General features: G+C 39.5%; 2 protein-coding genes across 13 annotated transcripts in view; both read left to right on the top strand.

The window, feature by feature from the left end:
* ARMCX4 (armadillo repeat containing X-linked 4) overlaps positions 1-16,699 on the top strand; it is a 29,163-nt gene extending 12,464 nt beyond the window's left edge. The window contains exons 5-6 of one of the 2 annotated variants that reach the window (XR_014136742.1): positions 1,202-1,382; positions 16,623-16,699. The gene's annotated coding sequence lies outside the window, so the exon portion shown is untranslated. Of the gene's footprint in view, positions 1-1,201; positions 1,383-11,625 lie in introns of both variants that reach the window. The other variant, XR_014136741.1, reaches the window with a different exon arrangement.
* Positions 16,700-21,506: 4,807 nt separating this feature from the next.
* On the top strand, positions 21,507-25,694 carry ARMCX1 (armadillo repeat containing X-linked 1). 11 transcript variants are annotated; one of them, XM_081792861.1, is made up of 4 exons: positions 21,507-21,726; positions 22,031-22,086; positions 23,435-23,537; positions 23,789-25,694. In XM_081792861.1, exon 4 carries the CDS (start codon positions 23,914-23,916, stop codon positions 25,288-25,290), a length of 1,377 nt encoding a protein of 458 aa, XP_081648987.1. In that variant the 5' UTR covers positions 21,507-21,726; positions 22,031-22,086; positions 23,435-23,537; positions 23,789-23,913; the 3' UTR covers positions 25,291-25,694. The 11 variants fall into 11 exon arrangements, with proteins under 11 accessions (XP_081648987.1, XP_081648983.1, XP_081648986.1 ...); XM_081792857.1 differs by having other exon boundaries at positions 22,031-22,098; XM_081792860.1 differs by having other exon boundaries at positions 22,028-22,086.
* Positions 25,695-25,935: the final 241 nt, after the last annotated feature.

Here is a 25,935-nt window from a genome sequence, read left to right as displayed (position 1 = left end):
GGTGTTTATATCTTCAGTATATCAATATTCAACTGATATATTGATTCAGTATATCAATACTGAAGAATATCCACCTTTCTCCCACCCCAGATTGTGGTGAGGGTGTGGTGGGAGGGGCACTCTCAAACTGGGCTGGTGGGAGCATACATTGGTACAAGATCAATTTGGATACATGTTTCAGAAGTCTTTAAGATACACATGATCTTTGACCCAGTAATTCCACTTGTAGAAATTTATCTATAGAAGATGATCAAATAATTGGCTTGTACAAAGCTGTGTATCTTCATACTGTTTTGAAGAGTGAAAAATTGTGAATGACCCAAGTGTCTCAAAATAGGCAATTGGCTAAACAAATTAGGGTGTACCTACACATAGAAACATCTTGCAGCTACTGAAAATTGTGATGGGCATCCAGACTTATTTACTTGGAAAAAACTCAGCATTAATCTTAAGTGGGAAAAATAGGCTGCAAAAACACATGCTATACTTTTTATAAAGTAAAAGTATATATCTAAATTATCTCCTGTATAAACTTTGGTGTATACTCTGAGAGTGTTAATAGTGTTCTATGGGTGTTAGATTAATGGGCAGTTTTATCTCTTTTTTGCTCATCTGTATTTTCTGATTTTTATATACACCACAAATTTTTGCATAACTTGCCAAGAGGAAATGGATGGATTTGGATTAAGCAGACCTGTCAATAGTATATCAGGGAACTAGGGCAAAATTATAAATAGAGGTTCACATATTGATGTCTAGATATTTGGAAGGTATAAATTAAATTTTTGAATAAATATTTAAATAAAGCTGTAAATGTAAGTGTAAATGTTTGAAAATTTAAATCTTGTTAATCATTTTAAAAGTAAAACTGTTCTCAATTCTATTATTCAATGGCCACTAAGTTTCTAGTGGAAAAAATGATGTCACATTTGTGGTAGATTCTGCAGTCTGTTGCCCTAAATCCTCCTTCAGGAATAAAGAGGTTATTATTTAGTTGCTAGGAGTGCTGCCAGCAGACAGCCCTCAGCTGTCATCCCTTTTCAGGAAATGCCTCAGCTGGGAAGTCACATCCCCCAAGGTCATGCCCTCTTCCTGGGGGTACTTTCATCCAATGGCTGATTGACATGGCCTTCTTGCCCCAAATGGGACAGCTAAACTTCTCCTTCTGTCCAATCCTGCTTCCTTCTTTTCCCTTCTACAGATTTTGATCTCAAGAGCAATTCCTAATAAAAGCCCTTCATGCTGAACTCTGAGTCTGCTCTCCAGGAAGCCAACCTACAACAGTTGATATAAGCAGTAGTTCAGGAAGGCAAACACTGTGATGAAATTTTGGAGATGAATCACCTGCTGCCCATCTGGCAAGGAGGACCCCATCACTGATGGTAGGTGGAGTAGATAGGCACCTGAAACATGTGGCAGAGGAATTGTCAGAGCTTTCAGCGATGGTGAACTGGGATGGCACTGGTGGAAGGAGATGCATTAGCTGGTTCTATGTAGCAGACTTTTGAGAAATATGTGGGAAATATTAAATATAAAGAATGCCAGAAAATTGTGTAACTATTTCTATGCTTGACTTCTAGAAAAAAAATAATGAAAAGCCAAATTAAATTAATCAGCAATTAAATGCTGTATGTGAAAGCCAGAAAGTTTCATTCATAACCTATAAAGAGGCCCTCTTCTTTTCTAGGTAGAGGGTAGAGAGATCGTAGGACCAGGCCCAGGACTTATTGAAAGCAAGCTTCAAAGAAAGTTAGAATCCCAACCAAGACAAGTCTGCTATTCTGGTTAGGAAGGAATGGGACCCTGACACGTGGGATGGGGACTTATGGATTGATATTCCTAAAAATCTTGTATTCTCAGATTTCCCTGGTCACCTTGAGCATTCAGAAGTGTCCCACTCCTTCCTATTTAGGGCTAGTATTTCACTTTGTTTGAAAATGCAGTGTCCTTTCTCCTGTAAGGTAATGTGTGTTTCCTTCAGAACCTACCCCACTTCTCATCCTGGCCACTGGGCCTATATATAAGATTAAGTCACAGCATAACCTCCCTGGGGATGTGCTGGGCCTAAGAAGAAGGAAAGAAAGGGAATACCCCAAGAAGAAGCTATAGGACTTAGCCAGCATGTACTAGAAAGTGCTGAGGGGGAATCATGGGACTAAATTCTGAGGGCCTTGATCAGGGGAGATGGAATATAAAATTGAATAAGGGAAAAATTAATTGTATTGAGAGTCATCTCCCAAGATGCAGTATTTAACATCCTGGGAAAGACCCCAGGAGATCTGTGAACTCACTAGTAGAATGGCGTCTCAAAGTATGGAAAAAAAGAAAAAAGAATTAAGTGAGGTTTAAATGCCAGAGTTGTCATAGCAGATGGCAGGGAAAGGGTTAAAGTCTCAAAGAAGTGGGAATGATAGAATAAATATATCATGAAAACCCTCTGGAGGAGTATGTTCTTCAGGAGGACCCAAAGGACACACTATTTGCTGGAGCTATAAGGAATGCACTGATGAAAGGAGCAGCAGCAACACTAAGTTCAGGGGCGGCTTGCCTCTGGAGGCCAAGGCTCAGAATAGGAGAGGATGTTACAGGATGAGGAACACTGATAGAAATGGTGATAGTTCAGGGCACTTGGGTGGCTCAGTCGGTTGAGTGTCCAACTCCTCGTTTTGGTTCAGGTCATGATCTCACAGTTCGTGGGATTGAGTCCTGAGTCAGGCTCTACACTGACAGCATGGACCCTGCTTGGGATTCTCTGTATCCCTCTCTCTCTCTTTCTCTGTCCCCCACTCTGTTCATACATGCATGCTCTCTCTCTCTCAAAATAAATAAAATAAATATTAAAAAAAAAAAAAAAAGAATTGGTGATGCCTCTGAAACAATAGAGGCAGGATGACTGCATATAACCATCAGAAGTCGGGTCAATGCAAATACCATAATGTGCTGCAGAATCAGAGTGATAGGCAGGGAGGCCTAATCTGCAGAGAGCTGTGGAGATGATTAATAGAACAACAGTGCCCTGGGGAAAATAAGCAGCCAACAATCTGTACCGAATGTGAGCAATCATCAAAGATGGTTCAGAAGTCTGAGGGACAGTGCCTAGATAAAAAGTCACAGTTCCTTGCTCAGCTTCTGACCCTAACTCAATTTTTGATCCAGAGTGCATTGTTTGAAGGAGAGGCTTGGTGCAGAGGAAGAAGAACCCTACAACATTAGTAATTATTTCTCCAGTCCTTCCATTTATGCATGTAGCTGTATGCAGGGAAAAGAGGAATACTCAAACATTTTGAGGACTTTTGGACGGTAGTTATGAGTTGATTTACCCAAAGACCTAAAATGTCAACATGTTCTCCTTCTTAGAATAAGGGCAGATGGGAACCTGGTATTAAATGGACTCCTGGCCTATGTTGAATTCAGAGTGGCTCCACTGGGTCCACAAACCTACCTGATGGTTATTTTCCTGGTCTCTGAATATATAATTGGAATATAAATTTTGGTAGTTGGTATAAACCCTACATTTGTTTCTTGGCCTGTGGATTCAGACCTGTTTGTAAATGAAAAGTGAAGTTTCTGAGACTGCCCTCACCTTCCTTGGCCAAGATAATAAACAAAAACATATAGCATCTTGGGGAGGATGGCAGAGGTTAGTGCCACTATTAAAGACCTAAAGAATGCTGGAAAGTGGTCCCCATCATATCTACATTTAATGCACCAGTTTGGGCCCCTGCAAAATGTGGGCAGAGCCTGGTAGACGATGGTAGACTATTACAGACTCAACCATGTAGTGGTACAAGTGCAGCTACCATGTCAGATATAATATATTTGCTAGAGCAGAATAACATGAGCTTAGATACTTAGTAATTAGCTATTGATTTAGAAAATGTAGTTTTCTGTCCTGATCAGAATAAAACATCAGAAAAAGTTCACATTCATGTAGAAAAGACAACAGTATACACATACAGTTTTTCCTCAAAGGCCTACCAACTCTTCTGTCCTCTGTCATAGTCTGAAGATAGCTGGACCATCTGAATATAATACTAAACCGCTATATTGATGACATCATGCTAATGGGACCAAAATGAGTAAGAAATGGTTAGCACATTACAAGCCTTGGTAAGACACATGTACTCCACATGATGGGGGATAAACCCTACAAAGATCCATGGACTGGCTACGTTAAGTGCAGGTTTTAGAGGTTGAATGATCTGGGGAGCATGCCAGGGGATCACCTCTAAATTAAAGGACAAATTATTGCATTTTTCACCTTCCCCACAAAGAAGGAAACTCAATACCTGGTAGGCTTCTTTGGGTTCTGGAAATACCATATTTCACACCTGGAATTACTGTTTCTACCCATATACTGGGTGACACAAAAAGCTGCCAGCTTTGAGTGGAGCCTAGAGCAAGAGAAGGTCCTAAGCAGGTCCAAACTTTGGTTCCAAGTAGTCTTGGCACTTGGTCTATACAATAGACAGACCTTATGGCATTAGAGGTATCTGTGTTGGCAAAAGATGCTATCTGGAGTTTTTGATAAGCCCCAATGGGAAAGTCAGAGCTTGGTCCAGAATTTAGGGTCTGGAGCAAACCAATGCCATTTGCAGTGGAGAATTATATATCATTTGAAAATAGCTCCTCACATGCTACTGCATCCTGATAGAGATGGAAAGCCTGGCCATAGGACATCAAGTGACCATGTAGCCAGAACTGCCCATCATGAACTGAATTCTGTCAGATACACCAAGGTATAAGGGTGGGCAGGCCCAGCAACCAGATGGAAGTTTTACACGCGGGATCAAGCATAAGCAGGGCTGGAGGACACATGCACCTGCACAATTAGCTAGAGCAGATCCACCATGATAGCTACCACTGTTGCATTATCATCATTAATTCACCTTACACCAGTGCCCCCTTGGGAAATCTCTTTTGACAAGCTGACTAGGAAAGAAAAACCCAAGCATTGTTTATAGGTTGGTGGGCTTGGCTTGTGGGTATCAGCAAATATAGCAACTCCAACCTAAGAAAGCCATGGTGACCAGGAAGGAGGGTCTGAGTCACACTACCAGGCAAACCACCAAGACCCTAAGACTGATGAGGATCTATAACTGTTAGTTGAAGTGGGAGATGATTATTTGCAGCTTTGAGACCAGCTACAGTACCGAAGGTTGTAGTTTGTCCAATGTTTCTCCTAGGAAGAGAGGTCCACCAGACTCCTGGAAGAGTTGATCCCAGAACTTATATGAAGTGGATCTGGGAGGCACAAGGTCTGGACTGTGGTGGACATTGTAATGCCTTTCCCAGAGCTCCCTTTAGCAATAAAGGCCTTATTACTTCAGTTGTTAGGAATTCTGCCATCAGAGAGCCCTTAGTTGCCTTCAGGGATTACGTTAGCTGAGAGTTATCTTGTTCAAGATTACATCCCATTGTCAGGGTGACCCACATCCAATGACTCATTGATGCTGTGTATAAAGGCCTGGCGCTCTTTCCCCTGAGATAGTTTTGGAGTTTCACTTTGTCTTCAGAATTCCCTTCAAAGTATGCTGAGGCCTTCCATTGAGAGCGCACTAAAATTTGATTTCTCCCTTTTCCAATTCCTGCTTTTTTATTCCCTTTCCTTCCATAAGTGTTGATGCCAGGAGCACTCCCCAGTAAATCTTCTATTCTCTCATCTTTGTCTCAGAAAATGACTCCTCGAACATCCAATCTGTGACAATGCTTTACATATGTTACATCTATCTATCTATTTATCTATCTATCTATCTATCTATCTATCTATCATTTATCTAATCTAGCCATTCTAAAATCAAGAGTAATAGGTGTTGTTTAATGTGAAATGTTCTTTAACCTCTATATGCAACTGTTGCAAATATTGCACTGATTTTTTTATTACTTCTGGAGCCACAGGCTGCAAATTAAAGATAAGCAAGAAAATGGACACTTTTGGGAAATGATAGTTTGTTAAGCAGAAACCTGTTGTATTCATGTATCTAAGAAGGCTTTGACAAGTTAGTTTGTTTCTTCTCTTCCATAAGTGCTTCCACTGCTTGAATCTTCCCTGCCTTCTGAAATAATGTCTGCCTCTTAGGTCAGCAGTGGCATGGTCTACAAATCTTCATGACATTTGGACACAGTTGCCTTTTGTTTAGAGGATAGAGGGGAACAGGTGTGGAGAAGTACTTTCCTGGAGCCTGAACAGTACTAGCCAAAGTGCATATGTCTAGGGTTATAAGTTGCACTGTGCCAACAATGAGCACGAGATCCTGTGTCCTATGTGTTATTCTGTGTGTGTGTATGTGTATGTGTGTGTGTGTGTGTGTGTGTGTGTGTGTGTGAGAAAGAGAGAGAGAGAGAGAGAGAGAGAGAGAGAGAGAGAGAGAGAGAGATGAAGGACCCTTCAAAACATGGGATTTAGAGAGGGCCCCTCACGCCCAGTTCTAAGGGCAGTGTTGAGAGTAGGATAGAAGTGGATGACACTCCTAGATATTTGGGGGAGTTAAGTGGTATTATAAGCTAATTTCTGGGTTCCAATGTGGCCCAAAGTCCTGATTCTTACTCTAGTGCTGTTTTAGCAGACTCAGGGCTCAGGGGTTGGCTTAAGGTTTTGGATACAGTGGCCTTGCTGGATCATGCACATATGAGGAATAGTTTAACATCACTTTTTGAAGATTAAATGCAGTTCTTTTTGGACAAAAGGCCCAGTTCTGATTGACCCTTAAGGCAGTGTAGCGTAGGGGAGAGATTGCAATCTGGAGCAGAGGATGAAGCAGGAAGGGTGTTACTATTTCTCTTCATTTTTATGTTTCAAACCTAAAGGAGCATATTTGAGAGGGGAATGGAATGAATCTGGTTTAAACTATATGAATTTGAGGTGCTTATGGGACTTTCAAGTGGAGATGCTCAGTGTTTATTTGACGAGTATGGATCTAGAGCTCAGAATAAAGGTCTGACCAAAGATAGGTATTTTAGATGATAACTAAAGCCAGAGAGTGAGTCAGGTGGCTCCAGTAAGGGATACAGACTGAAAAACTGAGGACAGAATGCTAAGAAAACTCAACACAAGTGGGACTTTGGCAGAGAGGAGTGCAGAATTGAAACTGAGGATATGGCTTCCCATCAGCATTACAACACATATCAAGGGGCTTCTGGGTGGCTCAGTCGGTTAAGTTTCCGACTTTGGCTCAGGTCATGATCCCCATGTCAGACTCTGTGCTGACAGCTCATAGCCTGGATCCTGCTTTGGATTCTGTGTCTCCCTTTCTCCCTGCCCCTCCCCTGCTCTTGCTATCTCTCTGTCTCTCAGAAATAAATAAACTTTAAAAATTTTAAGAAAATATTACAACACATATCTCTATATATTCTTTTTCTTCCCTTTTAAACAATGTGGCAAAGTACACCAAACATTTACCATCTTCACCATTTTTAAGTGTACAATTCATTGACATTAAGTACATTCCCTTTGTTGTGTAACTGTCACCACTATCCATAAGTACATTCCCATTGTTGTGTAACTGCCACCACTATCCATCTCCAGAAGTCTTTCCATCTTCCCAAACTGAAATTCTGTACCTATTAAATAATAATTCCCCATTATTCCCTCCCTCAGCCCCTGGCAACCACCATTTTACTTTCTGTCTCTATGAATTTGACTACTTTATAAGTGGGATCATGCAATGTTTGTCCTTTTGTGACTGGCTTATTTAATTTAGCATAATGTCCTTGTATTAGTCTGCTTGGGCTGCTAGAACATAATACCACAGACTGGGTGTTTTAAACAACAGAAACTTATTTTCCAAAAGTCTTGGAGACTGAGAAGTCCAAGATTAGGTGCTGGTAAATTTGGTTTCTGTGACAGATCTCTTCCTGGCTTGTAGACAGTCACCTTCTTGCTATGACCTCACATGACCTTTCCTTGATGTGTGCACCTAGAGAGAGAGTGAGTGAGCTCTCTGGTATTTCTTCTTATAAGGACACTAATCCTATTGGACAAGCCACCAGACAGCATGACTTCAAATCCTGGTCTTTTCACTTAATAGCTACATGATCTTAGGCAAATATTTTCATTTCTCCTCCTCGTTTTCCCTATATTTCAAATGGAAATAACAAAACCTATTTTATAGAATTGCTGTGATAATTAAATGATTAAGTGCTCAGAGTAATACTTATAAATTGGCATATATTATATATTATTGTTATTCCTTCTATATATTTTTGTTTCCCTTCAATTCTGTCTGGTTTTGCTTCATGTACTATGGGGCTTTGTCATTAGGTCCACATATTTATATTTATAATTGTCATATCTTCTTGATGGACTGACATTTTCATCATTATAAACGGCCCTTCTTAGTTTTTAATAACAGTGTGTATCTTAAGGCCTAATTTTTCTGGTATTAATACAACCATTCCAGGTCCCTTCTGGTTACTGTTTACACATATAACTTTCTATCCTTTGATATTCAACCTATTTGTGTCTTTGAATCTGCATGTCTTTTGTATACAACGTATGGTTGGATCATATTTTTAAAATGTATTCTGCAATCTCCGCTTTCAAATTGGAGTGTTTAATACATTTATATTTAATGCAATCACTGATAAGGTATAATCTGCCATTTTGCTATTTGTTTCTATATGTCTTATGTCTTTTTTGTTCCCCTATTCCCCCATTGTTTCCTTCTTTTATGTCAAATAGGCATTTTCTAGTGTGCCATTTTCATTCTCCTGCCATTTCTTTTACTATATTTTAAAATAAATTCTCCTGGGTGGCCCAGTCAGTTAGGCCTCCAACTCGATTTCAGCTCAGGTAATCATCTTGTAGTTTGTGAGATCAAGCCCTATGTCCAGCTCTGCATGTGAAGCCTGATAGGGATTCTCTTTCTCCCTTTCTCTCTGCTCTTCTCTCTCTCAAAATAAATAAGTAAACTTAAAAAAAAAAGATACTCTGTTAGTGGTTGTCCTGGAAATTACAATGAACAACTTAATTTATAAAAATCAAGTTGAGATCAATACCAGCTTAATTTCAAATCTTTTCTCCTAATAGTTCCATTCCCTAACCACTCCTTTGCACTGTTATTGTCATACAAATCATATCTCTATATATTGTATGTACATCAACATAGATTTATTCATATTGCTTTATGAAGTTGTCTTTCAAATCAAATAGAAAAAAATAGTTACAAAAATACATTTATACTGTCTTTTATGTTTACCTATATAGTTACAACTATATATTTACCTATATAGTTACAACTATATACTATATATGTATTTTAATATTTTGTTGAGAGCTGGATATTTTAGGTAATATAGCAACCCTGCATACTGATGCTCTTCTCAGTGGTCATTGTTATTATTTTATCAGTTATTTGTTTATTCGTTGACTTAGTAGGACTAATTCTGTGAAGTTTACTTCCTCCACACTCATAATGTGCATCTCTGATGTCCCAGCTCATATCTTTTTCCTTTGTTTTTATCTTTGAGCTTGGCTACTTAGGTTTTGCCCGTGGATTAGCATAAGTCACTTATTGGACAAAAGTTGTGCTTAAGTTCCCTTAGCCAATTAGATATTTACCCTTTTTTAATGTTTATTTATTTTTGAGACAGATAGAGACAGAGTGCGAGCAGGGGAGAGGCAGAGAGAGAGAGAGGGAGACACAGAATCTGAAACAGGCTCCAGGCTCTGAGCTGTCAGCACAGAGCCTGATGCAGGGCTTGAACCCATGAACCGCGAGATCATGACCTGAGCCGAAGTTGGACGCTTAACCAACTGAGTGACCCAGGCACCCCTAGATATTTACCCTTTACCGTTAGATATCTGTGTAGCTGCTCTCACATTTCAGTGAATTTACATATTTTGCCTCTCTCCCATTCAGCCAGGGAGTAGTAGCTTGGAGGTTTCTTTTCTGATTGCTACTGAAAGACTATAGACATTCACACATTTTTCCAGACTGCCAAAGATGACTGTGATTTTATTTTTAATCTTGGCTTTCTAGGATTTGTCCCTGGGCCAGAGTAGCTTATGATTTAGTCAGTGTTTGGTCAGAGGTTGTGTTTAAGTTCTTTGTGCCAGTGAGGCTTTGTGCCCTGTGTTTATGGGTCTCTATATGGCTTGGGGAATCCGTTCAAGCCTGTTGCATGTCTTTCTCTAATTTTCCCAAGGGGATACAGCCTAGCATATACCACAATCTTCCTGACCACCACAATTTTATATGTTCTCAAGAGGGCTCTTACTGGTTGTCTCCATGGTTCTCTCTAGGAAACTTGTGATTGTTCTGACATTTTTCTTGTATTAGTGGTATTAGCTTCCTCTTAATTATTCTGCACCAAGATCTCCATTGTTTTTTGACAGTGTCTGTCAAAATGCATGGAATTTTCTACTACCATTTCCAGATTATTTCAACCCTTTCAGGCAGACAGAGCATTCAGGCAGAGCCTCAGCATTCTTCATCCTTGTGCCCTGCCTTTCTTCTTGGGACAAATGCTTCAACCGATGCACCAGAGCAGAAGGCAGGTACTTTTTTTTTTTCCCCTGAGTGACACTCTTGCTCTGTGAAATGGTGCTGGGAAAGGGTAGCATTTCCTGTTCTTTTCAGCCTTCCTTTCCTAGAATAGAAAAATTATTTGAGGATATAATTGTCAAAAACTTCCTAGACGCTTTGAAAGTCATAAATTTACAGATGCAAGAAGGTCAATAAATCCCAAGCAGGATAAACTCAAAGAAAACTATGCTTAGATACATCTTATCAAACTGCTGGAAACCAAAAGTAAAGAAAAAAACCTTGAAAGTTGCTAGAGGAAAATAACACATTACTTATAGGGGAACAACAATTTGAAAGACTGTGGTTTTCTTATCACAAACAGTGAAGGTCAGAAGATAGTGGAATAACATGGTTGATGTGTTTAAAGGAAAGAATTGTCAACGCATAGTTACAGTTCAGGAATGGAGTATGGAGATGAAAATAAAGATGTTCCTTGATGAGGGAAAACCAAGAGAATTTGTTGCCAGCAGACATGCTCTAAAAAAATGCTAAAGTAAGTTCGACAGCCTAAAGGGAAATCTGGAATTCAAGAATGAAGAAGCAATAGAAAAATGGTAAATATCTGGGTAAATATAAAAAATTTCTATTCTTTGAAAATAATAGCGATATTGTATTAGTTTCCTACTGTTGCTGTAACAAATTATTGAAAACTCAATGGCTTAAAATAAGACACTTTTATTATCTTAACAGTTCTGGAAGTCAGAAGTCTAAAATGGGTTTACAGAGCTATGTTTCCCTGGATGCTGTAGCAGAGAATCCATTTCCTTGCTTTTTCCAGCTTCTAGAGGCTACCTGCATTCCTTGGCTCATAGCCCCACATCACTCTGATGTCTGATTCTGTCATCATATCTTATGCGGCTCTTCTGCCCCCCCCCCCCTTATCAGGACCGTTGTGATTACACTGGGTCCACTCAGCCAATCTAGTATAATCTCCCTATCTCAATATCCTTAATTTAATCACATCTGCAAAGTCCCTTTTGCCATATAAGTTAACATAGTCACAGGTTCCAGTATGTAGACATCTTTGAGGAGACATTCTTCTTCCTACCACAACATCATCAAGGATCCACTAATTTTTTTTTTTTTTTTATAATTTAAGGTGTTCTAGAGCATAAGAGAAGGTGGAAATCTACTGAATTAATTCTATAAGGCTTCATAAGACTTATACCAACACAAAGAGGAATAGAAGTAAAAATGTAAACCAGAGGTTAATCTAAATCATAAATATAAGTGCAAAAATCCAAAGTAAAATATTAGTAAATTCAATATAGCACTGTAGTAAATAGAATTGTAATAATATTCTCTATTTTTTGTGCTATCTGTATTAGATTAGCATCAATGCTATGAAGGCAATGCATGGGCTTAATAACATGGACTTCCACTCACCAAGGTTGATTTTGTACTAACACTAGCAACAAAAGTGCCCAAACTGGCAACAAAATAAGATGATGATAAAGCATTCAATACAATAAGACAGTATTTCTTGGGGGTACCATTCAGCTCCATGGTGGTAGGATTATTATATGGGACACCTTTCATCATGGTGAGAACATAAATTTTTCCCTATGGAAATAAATATATATTCCAGATGCACATTCACCTTCATTGCTTACAATGATTCTGTCAGTGCCACCATCCATGGACTTCCAGAATGCCTTAATCATCATCAGGTTATCCTATACAACATTGTCTCTAAGAAACTCATTTAATGGTAGACAAAGTACAATAATGGAGTCATATCCAAAGATTCACTGGTCTGTATTACTTACTCCATCATGCAGAAGCAGCTTGCCTGATAGAAAAGAAAATGAATTTCTGAAGGCTTAGTTATAGGATCAGATGTTCCAGGTTGAGACTGCTATACTACAAGAATACAACAGCTGCTTTAAAACCAGTGACCATGACAATTGTCAAATTATGGAAATAGCCCAGATGTCCATTGACTGACAAATGGATAAAGAAGATATGGAATATTACCTGGTGATCAAAAATAATGAAAGCTTGCCATTTGCAGTAATGTGAATGGAACTAGCGTGTATTATGCTAAGTGAAATTAGTCAGTCAGATAAAGACAAAAATCATATGATTTCACTCATATGTGGAATTTAACAAACAAAACAGATGAACATAGAGGAAGGGAAAGAAAAATAAGATAAAAACAGAGATGGAGAAAACCATAAGAGACTCTTAAATGCGGAAAACAAACTGAAGATTGCTGGAGGGGTGTTGGGTGGGGGAATGGACTAAATGGGTGATGGGTATTAAGGAGGGCACTTGTTATATGTAACAACAAGAGCACTGGGTGTTATATGTAAGTGATGAATCACTAGATTCTATTTCTGAAATCATTATTACACTATATGTTAACTAACTTGGATTTAAAGAAAAAAAAAAGAAAACCAGTGACTAATATATGGTGTTATTTCCCTCATTTAGTGAAGATACACAAATCTGGGAATGAAGGGGTGGAGGAAGGAGTGCCCCTTTCTCTCTCTCTCTCTCTCTCTCTCTCTATATATATATATATATATATATATATATATATATATATATCCACAGCCTTGGGCTCAGCAGATATGAAGGTTCTATTTTATAGGGAATGAATGTTTCCAACAGGGAATAAAGCCACGGTTCCATTAAATTGAAAGCTGAAACTGCACCCTGGCTATTTTGGTCTCCTCATGCTATTGAACTGAGAGGCAGAGAAAAGGGTTACTGCACTGCTTGGAATGATTGAATACCATTACCACGGGAAATAGAGTTGTTTCTATACAATGAGAACAGGAGGAGAAGTATGCTTGGAGCCCAGGTATAGTCATTAGGGCACCTCTTAATACTCATTTGCCCAATAGTTTTGGTCAATGTGAAAATGCAAAAATCCAATAAAGATAGGATTGAAGGTTAGGGTCACTACATCAGGGAAAGAACTGTGGAAAACTAAAGGAGATATGAAATGGATTATTGACTTTGGCCTCATGACCAGCTACAGAAGGGAACTGTGGCAGCTAGGTGTACCTTTATTGATAATTATTTTTTTCCTTCATTTCTCTTATGTGTGAAAAATACTAGATATTGTTGTTATAATCAGGTTTCAAGTGGAGAGTATGACTTAATATTACTCCATGATAGTACATAGGCTCATGGGTCTTTTTGTCTCTGCCTCCTTGTTGGAGATGAGAGTTTCTTTATTGGAGTGAAGGGCAAGAATGGAAGCTGAGTGGCTAAAGGGTGGTTTGGGTTGGTTATCCTTTATTTTACCTCAACTCCTGATCAATTTTCTGCTCCTTAGTCCTTTTCTATGCCCTCGAAAGCTGACTCTTATGGATTATAATCCCCAGGCACCATTCTTCTTTGGATTTGGCCAATGGAATACACTTACAGAAATTTGGAGGAAGAGAGAAAACAATTTTTTTTTCTGTTCCATCACTGACTTGGGCTGTGTTTTATTGGCAGTAACTGCCAATAAGTATACTGGCAGTGATAGGCCAAAACTTCAGCTCCTACAGTAGATCCCTCTTCCATGGCCGTAGCTCTCACCAAGAAGTCCCTCATGCTTGAAGGACAAACACCAGAAGCATTCCCATAAAAATCAGGAAAAAGGCAAAGATGTCAATTTTTCCACAATTATTTAACATTGTTCTGTAAGTACTACTTAATGCAATTATCGGAGAAGGGAATACAATATTAATATTGGAAAGGAGGAGACAAGATGATCATTACTGCAAATGAAACAAATCTAAGAGAATCAATCAATGAAAAACTATTTTAAACTAGGAATTCCATAAAGAGGCTGATTATAAAATTAACTGCAAAATCTAACCACTTTCATATACAAAAAGAATAAATAGAAAATGTAAGATAAAGAAAAGATTCAACTTATAATAGCCATGGTAAAAAGTAAAGTACTTAAGAATACACTTAACAAAGTGTATTTAATTTAAAAAGTATTTATTGATAACCTATAGTATGCCAAGCAATGTTCTAGGAGTTTTTTTTTTTTTTAATTTGGAAATGCTACTAAGGAAAATTAATGAAGACAACTAGCGAAACTGTGTTCTTGTGTAGAAAGATATTCTTTTCCTCCTAGCTTTATTGAGATATAATTGACATATGATATCTAAATTTAAGGTGTACAATGTGATGATTTGATACACATATATATTGCAAAATGAATATCACAATATGGTTAGTTAATACATCCATCATACCATATATTTACACTTTTTTTGTTGTAGTTGTGAGAGCATTTAAGATCTACTGTCTTAGCAACTGCCAAGTATACAATACGATACTGTTAACTATAGTCACCATGCTGTTCATTAGATCCCCAGAACTTACTGACCTTAAAACTGGAAGTTTATGCCAATGTCTCCTCATTTCTCCCTTTCCTCAGCCTCTGGAAACCACCAATCTACTCTCAGTTTCTATGAGTTTGGCTTTTTTAGATTTCACGTATGAGTGATATCATACAGCACTTGTATTTCTTTGATTTATTTCACTTAGCACAATGCTCTCCAAGTTTATCCATGTTATTGCAAATGGAAAGATTTCCTTTAAAAATTTTCAAAAATGTTTTATTTATTTTTGAGAGAGACAGAGTATGAGTGGGGGAGGGACAGAGAGAGAGGGAGACACAGAATCTGAAGCAGGCTTCAGGGTCTGAGCTGTCAGCACAAAGCCTGACGCAGGGTTCCAACTCATGAACCGTGAGATCATGACCTGAGCTGAAGTTGGATGCTTAACTGACTGAGCCACCCAGGTGCCCCAGAAGGATTTCCTTTTCTTAATGAATGAATAAAATATACCAATATAAATATATATGTGTATTTTAATCCAGCAATCCATTGATAAATACTTTGGTTGTTTTCATGTCTTGGCTATTGTGAATAATGCTGCAATGCACATGGGGGTGCAGATATCTCTGAGATAGTGATTTCACTTTCTTCAAAGAAATACCCAGACATAGAATTGCTGGATCATATAGTATTTCTATTGTTAATTTTTTGAGTATCCTCCGTGCTGTTTTCCATAGTGGCTGTACCAATTTACATTCCCACAACAGTGCACAAGGGTTCCATTTGTCTCCACATTTTCACCAGCAGTTGTTCTCTCTTGTCTCTTTTCTTTCTTTCTCTTTCTTTCTTCTTTCTTTCTTTCTTTCTTTCTTTCTTTCTTTCTTTCTTCTTTTTCTTTCTTTTCTCTTCCTTCCTTCCTTTTTTTCTTTCTTTCTTTTGAGAGAGAGAGAACGAGTGAGAGACATAAGAGGAGAGGGCCAAGAAAGAAAGAGAGAGAGAGAGAATCCCAAACAGGTTTCGCTCCGTCAGCGCGAGCCTGATGTGGGGCTCAATCTTATGAAACAGTGATGTAATGACCTGAGACAAAATTAATAGTGGGGTGTCAGCCACCCAGCACCCTGTGTATTTTTAATAATAGTCATTCTGACCTGTGTGGGTGGTAAGATATTCTTTTAAAGATGCCAATTATCCTTCAATTAACTTATAAATTAGATGTAACCAAATTGAAATAAGGACAGGATTTTAAGGGAATGTAACAAAATAATACATTTTATGTCTAAATAAACACATGTGAATAGGCAGGTAAATTATGAAAAAGAGTGATTAGAGAGGCTTTACCCTCCCAGATATTAAAACATATTATAAAGATACTATAATTAAAACAGTTTGGTACTTAAAAAGAAAAAAATAACATTCAAGAAACATAATAAAGAATCAAATATATCAAATATATGTGGATGGTTAGCTTATGATAAAGGTGACATTTTACTTATTTATTTATTTATTTATTCTTTCAGGTTTTTATTAATTTTCTAGTTAGCATATAGTGTTAATATTAGTTTCAGGAGTAGAATTTAGTGATTCATCACTTACATATAACATCCAGTGCTCATCACAAGTGTGTTCTTCAATACCCATTATACATTTAGTCCATCTCCCCCACCCCCCGCCCACCTCCCCTCTAGCAACCCACAGTTTGTTCTCTAGAGTTAAGAATCTGTTTGGGGGTGTCTGGGTGGCTCAGGTGGTTTAAACACCTGACTCTTGGTTTCGGCTCAGGTCATGATCTAACTATTCCTAGGTTCGAGACCCACATCAAGCTCCATGCTGATGATGCAGAGGCTACTTTGGATTCACTCTGTCTCTCTCTCTTTCTCTGTCCCTCCCTGCTCTCTCTCCCTCTCTCTCTCTCAAAAAATAAATAAATAAAATTAAAACAAGAGTATTTTATGGTCTGCACCTTTCTCTCTCTCTTTTTTTTTCCCCCATAAAGGTGACATTTTAAATCAGTGAGCTAGAGAAAGATTATTAGATAATTTGCATTGGACAGTTTACTAACTATTTTGAAAAAATAATTCTTGTGTTCAGTAAAGTTGGAAAAAATATATTTGCGATAACATTGAGATGTTATTTGCTTTATTCACCATGTTAACATTTATACAAATGGTTCAAAAGTAATGGTGGGTAAAATTGCTGGTGCTTTACTGGTAACAAAGGCAATGGCACCAAAAAAAAATTCCATGTGGACCAAAAATTTAAATACTAAAAATACACATAAAAATTAGAAGAAAATACATGACTTCCTAAGCAGGACACACAACGCAGAAAATGTAAGGAAATAATTGATAAATTTTGTATCATAAAGATTTAAAAATTCCATATTGCAGAAGTTCAAAGAAAATTATAAACAGGGAATATATTTATAAAACTTATGATTGTCAAAGAGCTCATTTCCTTGATTTACAGAAAGTTCTTATGTACTAATAAGAAAAAGATGAATAACCTAAATGGAAAAATGGGGAAAGACAATTCATAGAAAGAGAGATACAAATGGTTAACAAACCTATGTGAAGATGCTTAATCTCACTTATAATTAATGAATTTCAAAATTTTTGGAACAGAACATAGAATATATACATCACAATTTAAAAGGTGAAAGTTGGCAACATGGATATGATTTAAAATGAACACCCACTTTGACCCAATGATTTCACTTCTAGGAATTTATCATAAGGAAACAATGCCACAATTGTCAAAATACATGTGTACAAAGGTCTCCACTTCAGCATTTTTATAATAGGCAAATATTGGTAAAAGGCCAAATATCAATCAGTAATAGATTGGTAAAATTTTGGTAAATCCACGCTACAGAATATTATTGTATCTGGTAAAATAATGTACATGATATATTAGGTGAAGAAATAATTTGCATTTTATGATACAAAATTATTTTTAAAAATATATATGTGTACATACACTCACATATAATGTGTCTACCTACTTTTTATCTATTTACCTATCTTCTATCTATCATCTATCTATCTATCTATCTATCTATCTATCATCTATCTATATTGTTGTTATTTGTACATATAAAACAACAACAAAACCTGGAGAGTCAATTGAAAAGTTAACAGTGATTTTCACATGATTTATCCTAGGATTTAGGTATATGGGTTATCACAGTGGTTATCATGAATGTGGAGAATTTGAACATTCTTATTTTCTGCTCCCCTCTTTTCCTAGTTAACACCTGCTTTCTTTCATCTCAGTTCAAAATTTCACTCCCTTTCCCTCCTCAAGGAAGTCATCTTTGATCCCCAGATTCTGCCACTTGTTTTAATATATTAATAATGTTCCTTTATTTCACAATATTTTTTCGATTTGTATACATGTATAATTGTTTCATTAAAGTTTTGTTTCCACTATGAAGGCAGAGTAAGTGTCTGTTTTTACTCACAATAAGCACAGGACTTATGGTAACTCTCCTTGGTACCCTCTCCATCTCAATATTATGACGTGGACAACTGAGTTTTTCTCAGTCTTATACAAAGGGGTATGAAAGTGTAGCTTTTAGACATCACCCTTCAGTCACACAAAAACAGATAAAGGAGAACACATCAGAAACAAACAGCAAACTCACACTAAATGGTGAAATATTAAGGGCATTTCCATTTACCTAAGGAACAAGGCTGGGAGACCCTCAATCACCGCTATTGTCAACATAGTTTTGGAGGTTCTGGTCAATGCAGTACATCCAGGAAATGAAAGAATAAGAGATATATAGATTGGAAAAGAAAAAATTTAAAAATCATCATTTGCAGATGATTATGTATGCATACCTAGAAAAAAACAAATATAACAATTGAAAAACTATCAGAAATATTATGAAAGGTCATTAAAAATAATAATTATTGTTTCCTTAGGTATTCAATAACCTGCTAGAAAATATAATAATAAAAGGAAATTTATTCTTCAAAACAACAAAACAATAAAATACCTAGGAATAAACTTAACAAGTAATGAGTATGACCTACCTAAAGAAACATAAAATTTGTTGAAGATCATAAAAGTAAACATGGATAAAAATAAATTTTTAAAGATGTTGGTTCTCAAATTAAAGTGGAGAATTCATTGCACTTTATGTCACTAAATGTCAACCATTTCGTTCTGTGTATGTTTTTCAACTTGGAACTTGACAAAGGCATACATATACTTTTTGTATTTGCATGAATAAAGGTGGAAATTGTTAAAAGTGGTTGGTGGTGGAACATGAATTTCAGGGCACTTTCACATTCTACTTTATACATTTCTGCATTGTTTGCACATTAAAAAAAATAAGTGTATGTAATGAGAGAGAGACAGGAAGAGAGAGAGAGGAAGAGATTGATTTCTGTTCAAAGTATATATCTTTTTTCCTAGGTAAGTACTTAGGCTTTTTTACTTTTTTTTAAGTTTATTTATTTGAGAGGGAGAGAGAGAGCACAAGCTGTGGAAAGGCAGAGAGAGAGAGAGAGAAAGAGAGAGAGAGAGAGAGAGAGAGAGAGAATCCCAAGTAGGCTCTACACCAATAGTGCAGAGCCCCATGTGGGGCTTGAACTCACGAACCACTAGATCATGATCTGAGCTCACTGAGCCACTCAGATGCCCTATTGTTTTCTAAAGTCATAGACGCCTGTGAGAATCTGCTGAAAGTTATGACTCCTCTCGCCACTAAAATGAACATATGTATATGCATAACTTTGATACAATTTCAGGTACAGCACAGAGGCAGCCTGTTAAGAATGCCTACTCTAGTTAATCAGTATGGTCAGTGAGGAGACTCCCTTGGACCTCAGCATACATTTGGCTGAGGGAGGACTAAAATGGGTGTGGGCTACAGGCAGTGACCCTGTAGAAGAGCTTGGTTCTCCCTGGGTGCCTGCAGCAAGGAGGCCAGAGGCAAGAGGCCCAGCTGGCTCCACCTCTCAAGCCAGGTGGGAGCAGCAGACAGTGTTAGCAATTTTAACTAAGGAACCATGGATGAGGGCAGAGCAGGCAGACCTGGGTGCTTTCCCCAGCCAGCAATCACTTTTTCTTCATGGAAACCTGCAGCTGCAGGGGTATGTGGGAACAGCAGTCCCTTCTGTGTATCCCTGAGTTACATCTGTGGGGATTTGGGGGAGGAGGGGAAAAAAGGAAGAAGCCAAAGGTGGTTACTCAAGTTGGTCACCTGAGTAAAGGTGACATTTACCACCTTGGTCACCTGTCCATGTGTACTTTCTTAAGCTTTTCTGTCCATTCTTTAAAATCAGTGATGCATAACTCTTATATTGAGAAAATAAAATTATGCTATTTTTTTAATTTAAAAAAAATTTAAGGTTTTATTTATTTTTGAGAGAGAGAATGAGAGAGACAGCATGAGCAGGGAAGGAGCAGAGAGAGAGGGAGACACAGAATTCAAAGGAGGCTCCAGGCTCTGAGCTGGAGTGACCAACAGAATCAGTGCCTAACTGTAAAGATGAGAGGTTTTGGAACACTGGAGAGCTGAGAGGGCAGCACCTTCATCCCTCCTTTGACAAAGCTGAGAGGATCAGACCATTTCTATACTCCTCACACCCTCAGGTGCCTCTACCTCAGTGGACTGGAATCTAATCCAGGGGCTGGTGTTCAGAACAACCATCATATCATAAGAGGTTGACACAGCAGTTAGCCAAGACTTTAGGACGTTAAATTACATGTCTTTCTTTAATGAAACAAGACAGGATTGTGTTGCTTTTTTAAACCAAATTGTAAGGTGATCCAAAAGTGGAAAAAGTAGATCATTCACATTAAGTGGCCAAAGTTAGACCACTAAAGATTAGATCTCCTTGTGGAGTAATTCATAGATTGTATGAAAAATTTGTTTCCAATTTTAAACCTAGTTAGTATGTTTTGAAAGCTGCTATTTGGCTATAACTGGTAGAAACATTTTTCTTATAAATAAATATAATGTAATTAATGAGGCCTTTTGGGTTTTCCCTACCTTTCAAATTGTTCTCCACTCCAATAAAAATAGCATCATTTTGGGGTGCCTGGGTGGCTCAGTCGGTTAAGCATCTGACTTTGGCTCAGGTCATGATATTACGGTTCGTGAGTTCAAGCCCCAGGTCGGGTTCTGTGCTGACAGCTCAGAGCCTGGAGCCTGCTTCGGATTCTGTGTCTCCGTCTCTCTCTGCCCCTTCCCTGCTCGTGCTCTCTCTCTCTCTCTCTCTCTCTCTCTCTCAAAAATAAATAAAACCTTAAAAAAATTAAAAAATATTAAAAAATAGCATCATTTTATTTTCTCAATATAAGAGTAATGCATCACTGATTTTAAATAATGGACAGGACAGTTTAAGAAAGTAAGATATTCCCACAATGTATGTTCTTTTCTGAAATCTTTCCTTCCATTTCATATAGGGGTGTCGGGAAAACGCTGGCCCTTAATGACTGGGGGTGGGAGAAGGTGAGAGAATGGGAGAAGCAATTGGAGAGGGAGTAGAGAAGGAAAAAGAACTGCTCCTCAAAGAGGGAAAAAAAAGACCAATGGACAGGGGAACAGATGCAGTTTCTCCCTGTTCACCACAGAAAGGCAAATTCCAGCCACAAGGAGCAGCTCTCCTCAGTCTCCGGGATTGGCAGAAGAAAATGAGTGGCAGGACCTGATGTAGCGGGGAAGGAAAGGGGTGGGCGGGTTCCTGCTGCACTGCCGATGGGATGGGAGAGGTAACTGGGGTCCTGCACTCGCGGGTGACGTGGCCCTCACGTGAGCAGCAGCCGACGTTTGCCGACGTCCTTCAAATCCTGGTCCTGGTTTTGTCCGGCTACCAGCTCCCTATTGCCCTAAGGGCGGGCGGGCCAGTGGCCAGGGAAGGAGGAGGAAATAACCGCCCGGATCCCAGCAGGTCTGTGTGTGGATGGGAGCAGCCCGGGGGGGATCCCTACGGTGTGGGTAGCGGAGGGTGGAAACAAAGCGGACTTTCTCAACACCCTTCCACTATCCCTGGCCCTTCCAAGAATAAAAATGGTGGACTTGGGGGCTGGATTCCTGGGGACATCCCGGACCAAGAGGGAGGAAATTTGAAAACTTTGGCATCCAGGGCCTTGAATCGGGCAGGGCAGATATTAAGATTCTAGTCCTGTGTGCATCCATCTACCAAGCCAGAATCTTGGGGCTGTGCATCTGTCATTCCCTATGTCTTTCAGTAGGGCGCTGTATACCACCCAGAGGAAAAGAGTAAAGAATCTGCTCCGAATCCCTGGAGGTCGGTGTAAAGGTGGGATCGCCCTGCGGCCCCTGGAAGGGTGGGGGATGGTTGAGGTCCTTGCCTTAACTTGGGCCCATTTCTGACTCCAGCTACCTTCGTGTTATTTTATGTAGGAAGAAGGATGTGACGGCGCCTACAAGGGAAAATGGCTGTCATTGGGGGTTGGAATGCATCGGGGAGGAGGCTCTTCTTTTGCTTCTCTACTTTTCCATACTCCCTCATCCGCTTCCTCCTTTTCTCCTTGTTCGAAAGGGGTGTGGTTTTTGCTGGGAAAATGGCCGACCTCTGAGGGTGGGTGCTGCAGGAATGGGTGAGTGGACGCTGGGCTTGAAGAGGGCTGATGTCAGCGGAGTCCTGAGAAGTAGGGGTAAGGATTAGAGACCAAAACATGAAATCCGTTTGACAACCAGAGTCCTGAATTTGGAAAAGCTGGTATTGAGACCTTCCGAAGTGCTGTTCTGTCCGCAAGCCGTTTGCCTCTGACGTGTGGCATGTGTGTCTATGGACACACTTTAGGGCCAATTCAACCGTAGAAGCAGGAAGAAGGCGACAATTGTCCAGAAAAAGTAGGCCAAAGTGAGGGTGGTGGCAATATTTGGGACTCCTGGGGTGGAGAAAAGTGGAGACTGCAAACCCCAGTGGCCTCATGAACCTCCTCTGCATCCCTCCTCCTTTCCTCCTCTTTATACCATTTTGGAGCGTTCAAAACAAAGTGCTCTGCAGGTATTAGACAAAGAAAGAAGTGGCTGGGGGGCGGGGCACGGGAATCCTGAAACGGGGGTGGGGAGATCTTGCTTCAAATTGCTGTTTGGAGTACTGTATCCTGGGTTTGTCTCCTTCCTGAAAGCACTAAGTCCCAGAGTTCTCAGTCCTTAGGTTTAATGGGGGAGACAGAAACTGAGATGAGAGAGGAAGGAAATTGCTCCAGAGAAGTGGAAGTTGGTATAATGGGTGAAGGGAGGAGTGTCCTGGAACCTCTGTGATGCTGGAGGTGGTGGAGGGAAGGGTGAGCTCCAAAACTTTGTGCATTTTATGTCTGTCCGCCTTCCAGACAATCTCTCCACCACCATCTGATTTGTTACAGAGAAAGGGCTGTGGCATCACTTTTGAAGGAAACAACTGACCTGGGTTGGGTGAGGATAGGGTGGAGACTTGAAAGAGATGAAGGAGATGGGGAAGGGAGATAATAAATTTCAAAGCCACAGCTCTGTGAGGAGGGGATGGTGATGTTGCGGTACACAGAGCGAGGGCCAGAGATGCAGGAAAGGGATGTGTATCTTTCCAGGATGAGGTCCTTCTGTCCCTTGATCATTCAGCATCCTCCTCCCCACCCGTTTGTATGCAGGTTTGCAGGACCCAGCGGACTTCCAGGCAAGGAAGAGAAGGAAGAAAGTGCCTGAACCTGTATGGGTGTATGTAGGGGCGCCACTACCCCCAGGACATCTGGGGTAAGGGAGGTAGGGAAATGATTAGGTACCTTAAATTTAACATACTGGGGTGGGATGGTTGAACATGAGGTTGGAGAATCTGGACGTGGGGACATTTTTCAGAATTACCTCCCCAATAGAGAAGAGGAATCAATGATCCAGCCCTGATTCCCTGTCATGTCCTCTACATTTGTCGGTCTGTAGTTCAGTCTGTCTGCATGCAAAGGCACAAAAAGAGAAACTGACGCCTTAAATCTTTCTTTCATTCCTAGGTTCCGCTGTATCTGTAGCTGCAGCAGGGCCTGCTGACTCTGTTCCCAATATAGGAGCACCCCTCCGGGCCAGAGCAATCTCATTCTGCCCCAGTTAAGAATTCGGCTCAGACATTGTCCCCAGCATGGGCCGTACTCGGGAAGCTGGCTGCGTGGCCGCTGGTGTGGTGATTGGGGCTGGCGCCTGCTACTGTGTATATAGACTGACCTGGGGAAGAGATGAGAATGAGAAAATCTGGGACGACGATGATGAAGATGATGAGGAGGAATCTAGTGATATTGTAGAGACTAGGATTGAGAATGGGAAAGGAGCTAAAGCTAATGCTGGGATGGGGTCTGAAGCTAGACTTCAGGGTGATTCAAAGGTGAAGGCTGAGGTGGGCATGGTACTTGAGAGTGGTTCAGTTGTAAAGGCAGAGGTCCACTTGGGGCCCCAGAGTGGAGGAGGCCTAGAGGCCAAGGCCAAAGCCCTTTTCAGCACCCTGAAGGAACAGGCAAGTGCAAAGGCGGGCAGAGGAGCCAGGTTGGGTACCATCTCTGGGAACAGGACCCTTGCACCCAGTTTACCCTGCCCAGGGGGCAGGGGTGGAGGCTGTCACCCCACCAGGAGTGGTGCTAGGGCTGGGAGTAGGGCAAGTGGAAAAACCAAGGGAAGAACCCGAGGTAAGAGCACCAGGACTCCAGCTACAGCATGGCCTGTTCGTAGGGGCAAGTTCAACTTTCCCTATAAAATTGATGATATTCTGGGTGCTCCTGACCTTCAAAAGGTTCTTAACATCCTGGAAAGATCAAATGATCCTTTTATTCAAGAAATAGCCTTGGTTACTCTGGGTAACAATGCAGCATATTCTTTTAACCAAAATGCCATTCGTGAATTGGGTGGTCTTCCAATTATTGCAAAACTGATAAAAACCAAAGATCTTATTATTAGGGAAAAAGCTTACAATGCCCTTAATAACTTGAGTGTGAATGCTGAAAATCAGGGAAAGATTAAGACCTATATCAGTCAAGTGTGTGATGATACTGTGATCTGCCGCGTGGACTCAGCTGTGCAGATGGCCGGACTAAGACTGTTAACTAACATGACTGTGACTAATCATTACCAACATTTGCTTTCCTATTCTTTTCCAGACTTTTTTGCATTGTTATTCCTGGGAAATTACTTCACCAAGATTCAGATTATGAAACTAATTATAAACTTTACTGAGAATCCAGCCATGACAAGAGAGCTGGTCAGTTGTAAAGTACCATCAGAATTGATTTCCCTCTTTAATAAAGAGTGGGACAGAGAGATTCTTCTTAATATCCTTACTCTATTTGAAAATATAAATGACAACATAAAAAGTGAAGGACTTGCATCATCTAAGAAAGAATTCAGCAGAAGTTCACTTTTTTTCTTATTCAAAGAATCTGGAGTGTGTATTAAGAAAATTAAGGCATTAGCAAATCACAATGATCTGGTAGTGAAAGTAAAAGTCCTAAAAGTATTGACCAAACTTTAATTGGGTGTATGTCCCAAACAATATCGAGATAATTGTTTAGTTTGCACTTGGGAACAATGCATTTTGTAAATTCTTTGTTTGCCATTGTGCTTATATGGCAAAGAGATCCTTTCAGCTGCCATTTTGGAATAATGAATATCAAGGATCATCAAGAGTGATGATGGTTGTGGTGGTTGGTTTTAGGCTGTACCATTTTAAGGATGCCAAATGAATACTAGAGCTTGTATAAAGAAAGCACTTATTGATTCCATCTTGCTACCTAGACTGAGATATTTTTTGCTCTTTCCTTTACCTAATTTGACAGCAAACTAATTATAAATAAGCTACACTTTTGTATTGGTTTACATTTGTTAATCTTAGACTTGTGTTTCATCAATAAAGTTGTGTGTTTTAACCAGAAAAAAGTATTGTGTCCCTTGAGTTTACGATTTAGAAAGGCAAGATGTATCGAGACAAAATTGTCCTAACAAAACCACGAACCTCTCTGATCATGGCCACACCCCTCCCATCAGTGCAAAAACTTCTGTAGGCAGCAGTGCTCAGGGAAAATTTTATAGAGAAGGGGGGCACTTAAGTAAGCTGAGCTTGAAGGATAGGATAAAAATGGGGATGTTTTGAGAATGACTGGTGACTTGGGAGACAACT

This window comes from Panthera onca, chromosome X (assembly GCF_046562875.1).
Source record: "Panthera onca isolate mPanOnc1 chromosome X, mPanOnc1 haplotype 2, whole genome shotgun sequence".
NCBI lineage: Eukaryota > Metazoa > Chordata > Mammalia > Carnivora > Felidae > Panthera > Panthera onca.
Note: the sequence above shows the minus strand (reverse complement) of the source record. Positions and strands in the feature narration are given on the sequence as shown.

What these genes read in the sequence shown, in the direction of transcription:
- ARMCX1 (XM_081792862.1), top strand. Translation starts at nt 23,914, where the DNA reads ATGGGCCGTACTCGGGAAGCTGGCTGCGTGGCCGCTGGTGTGGTGATT.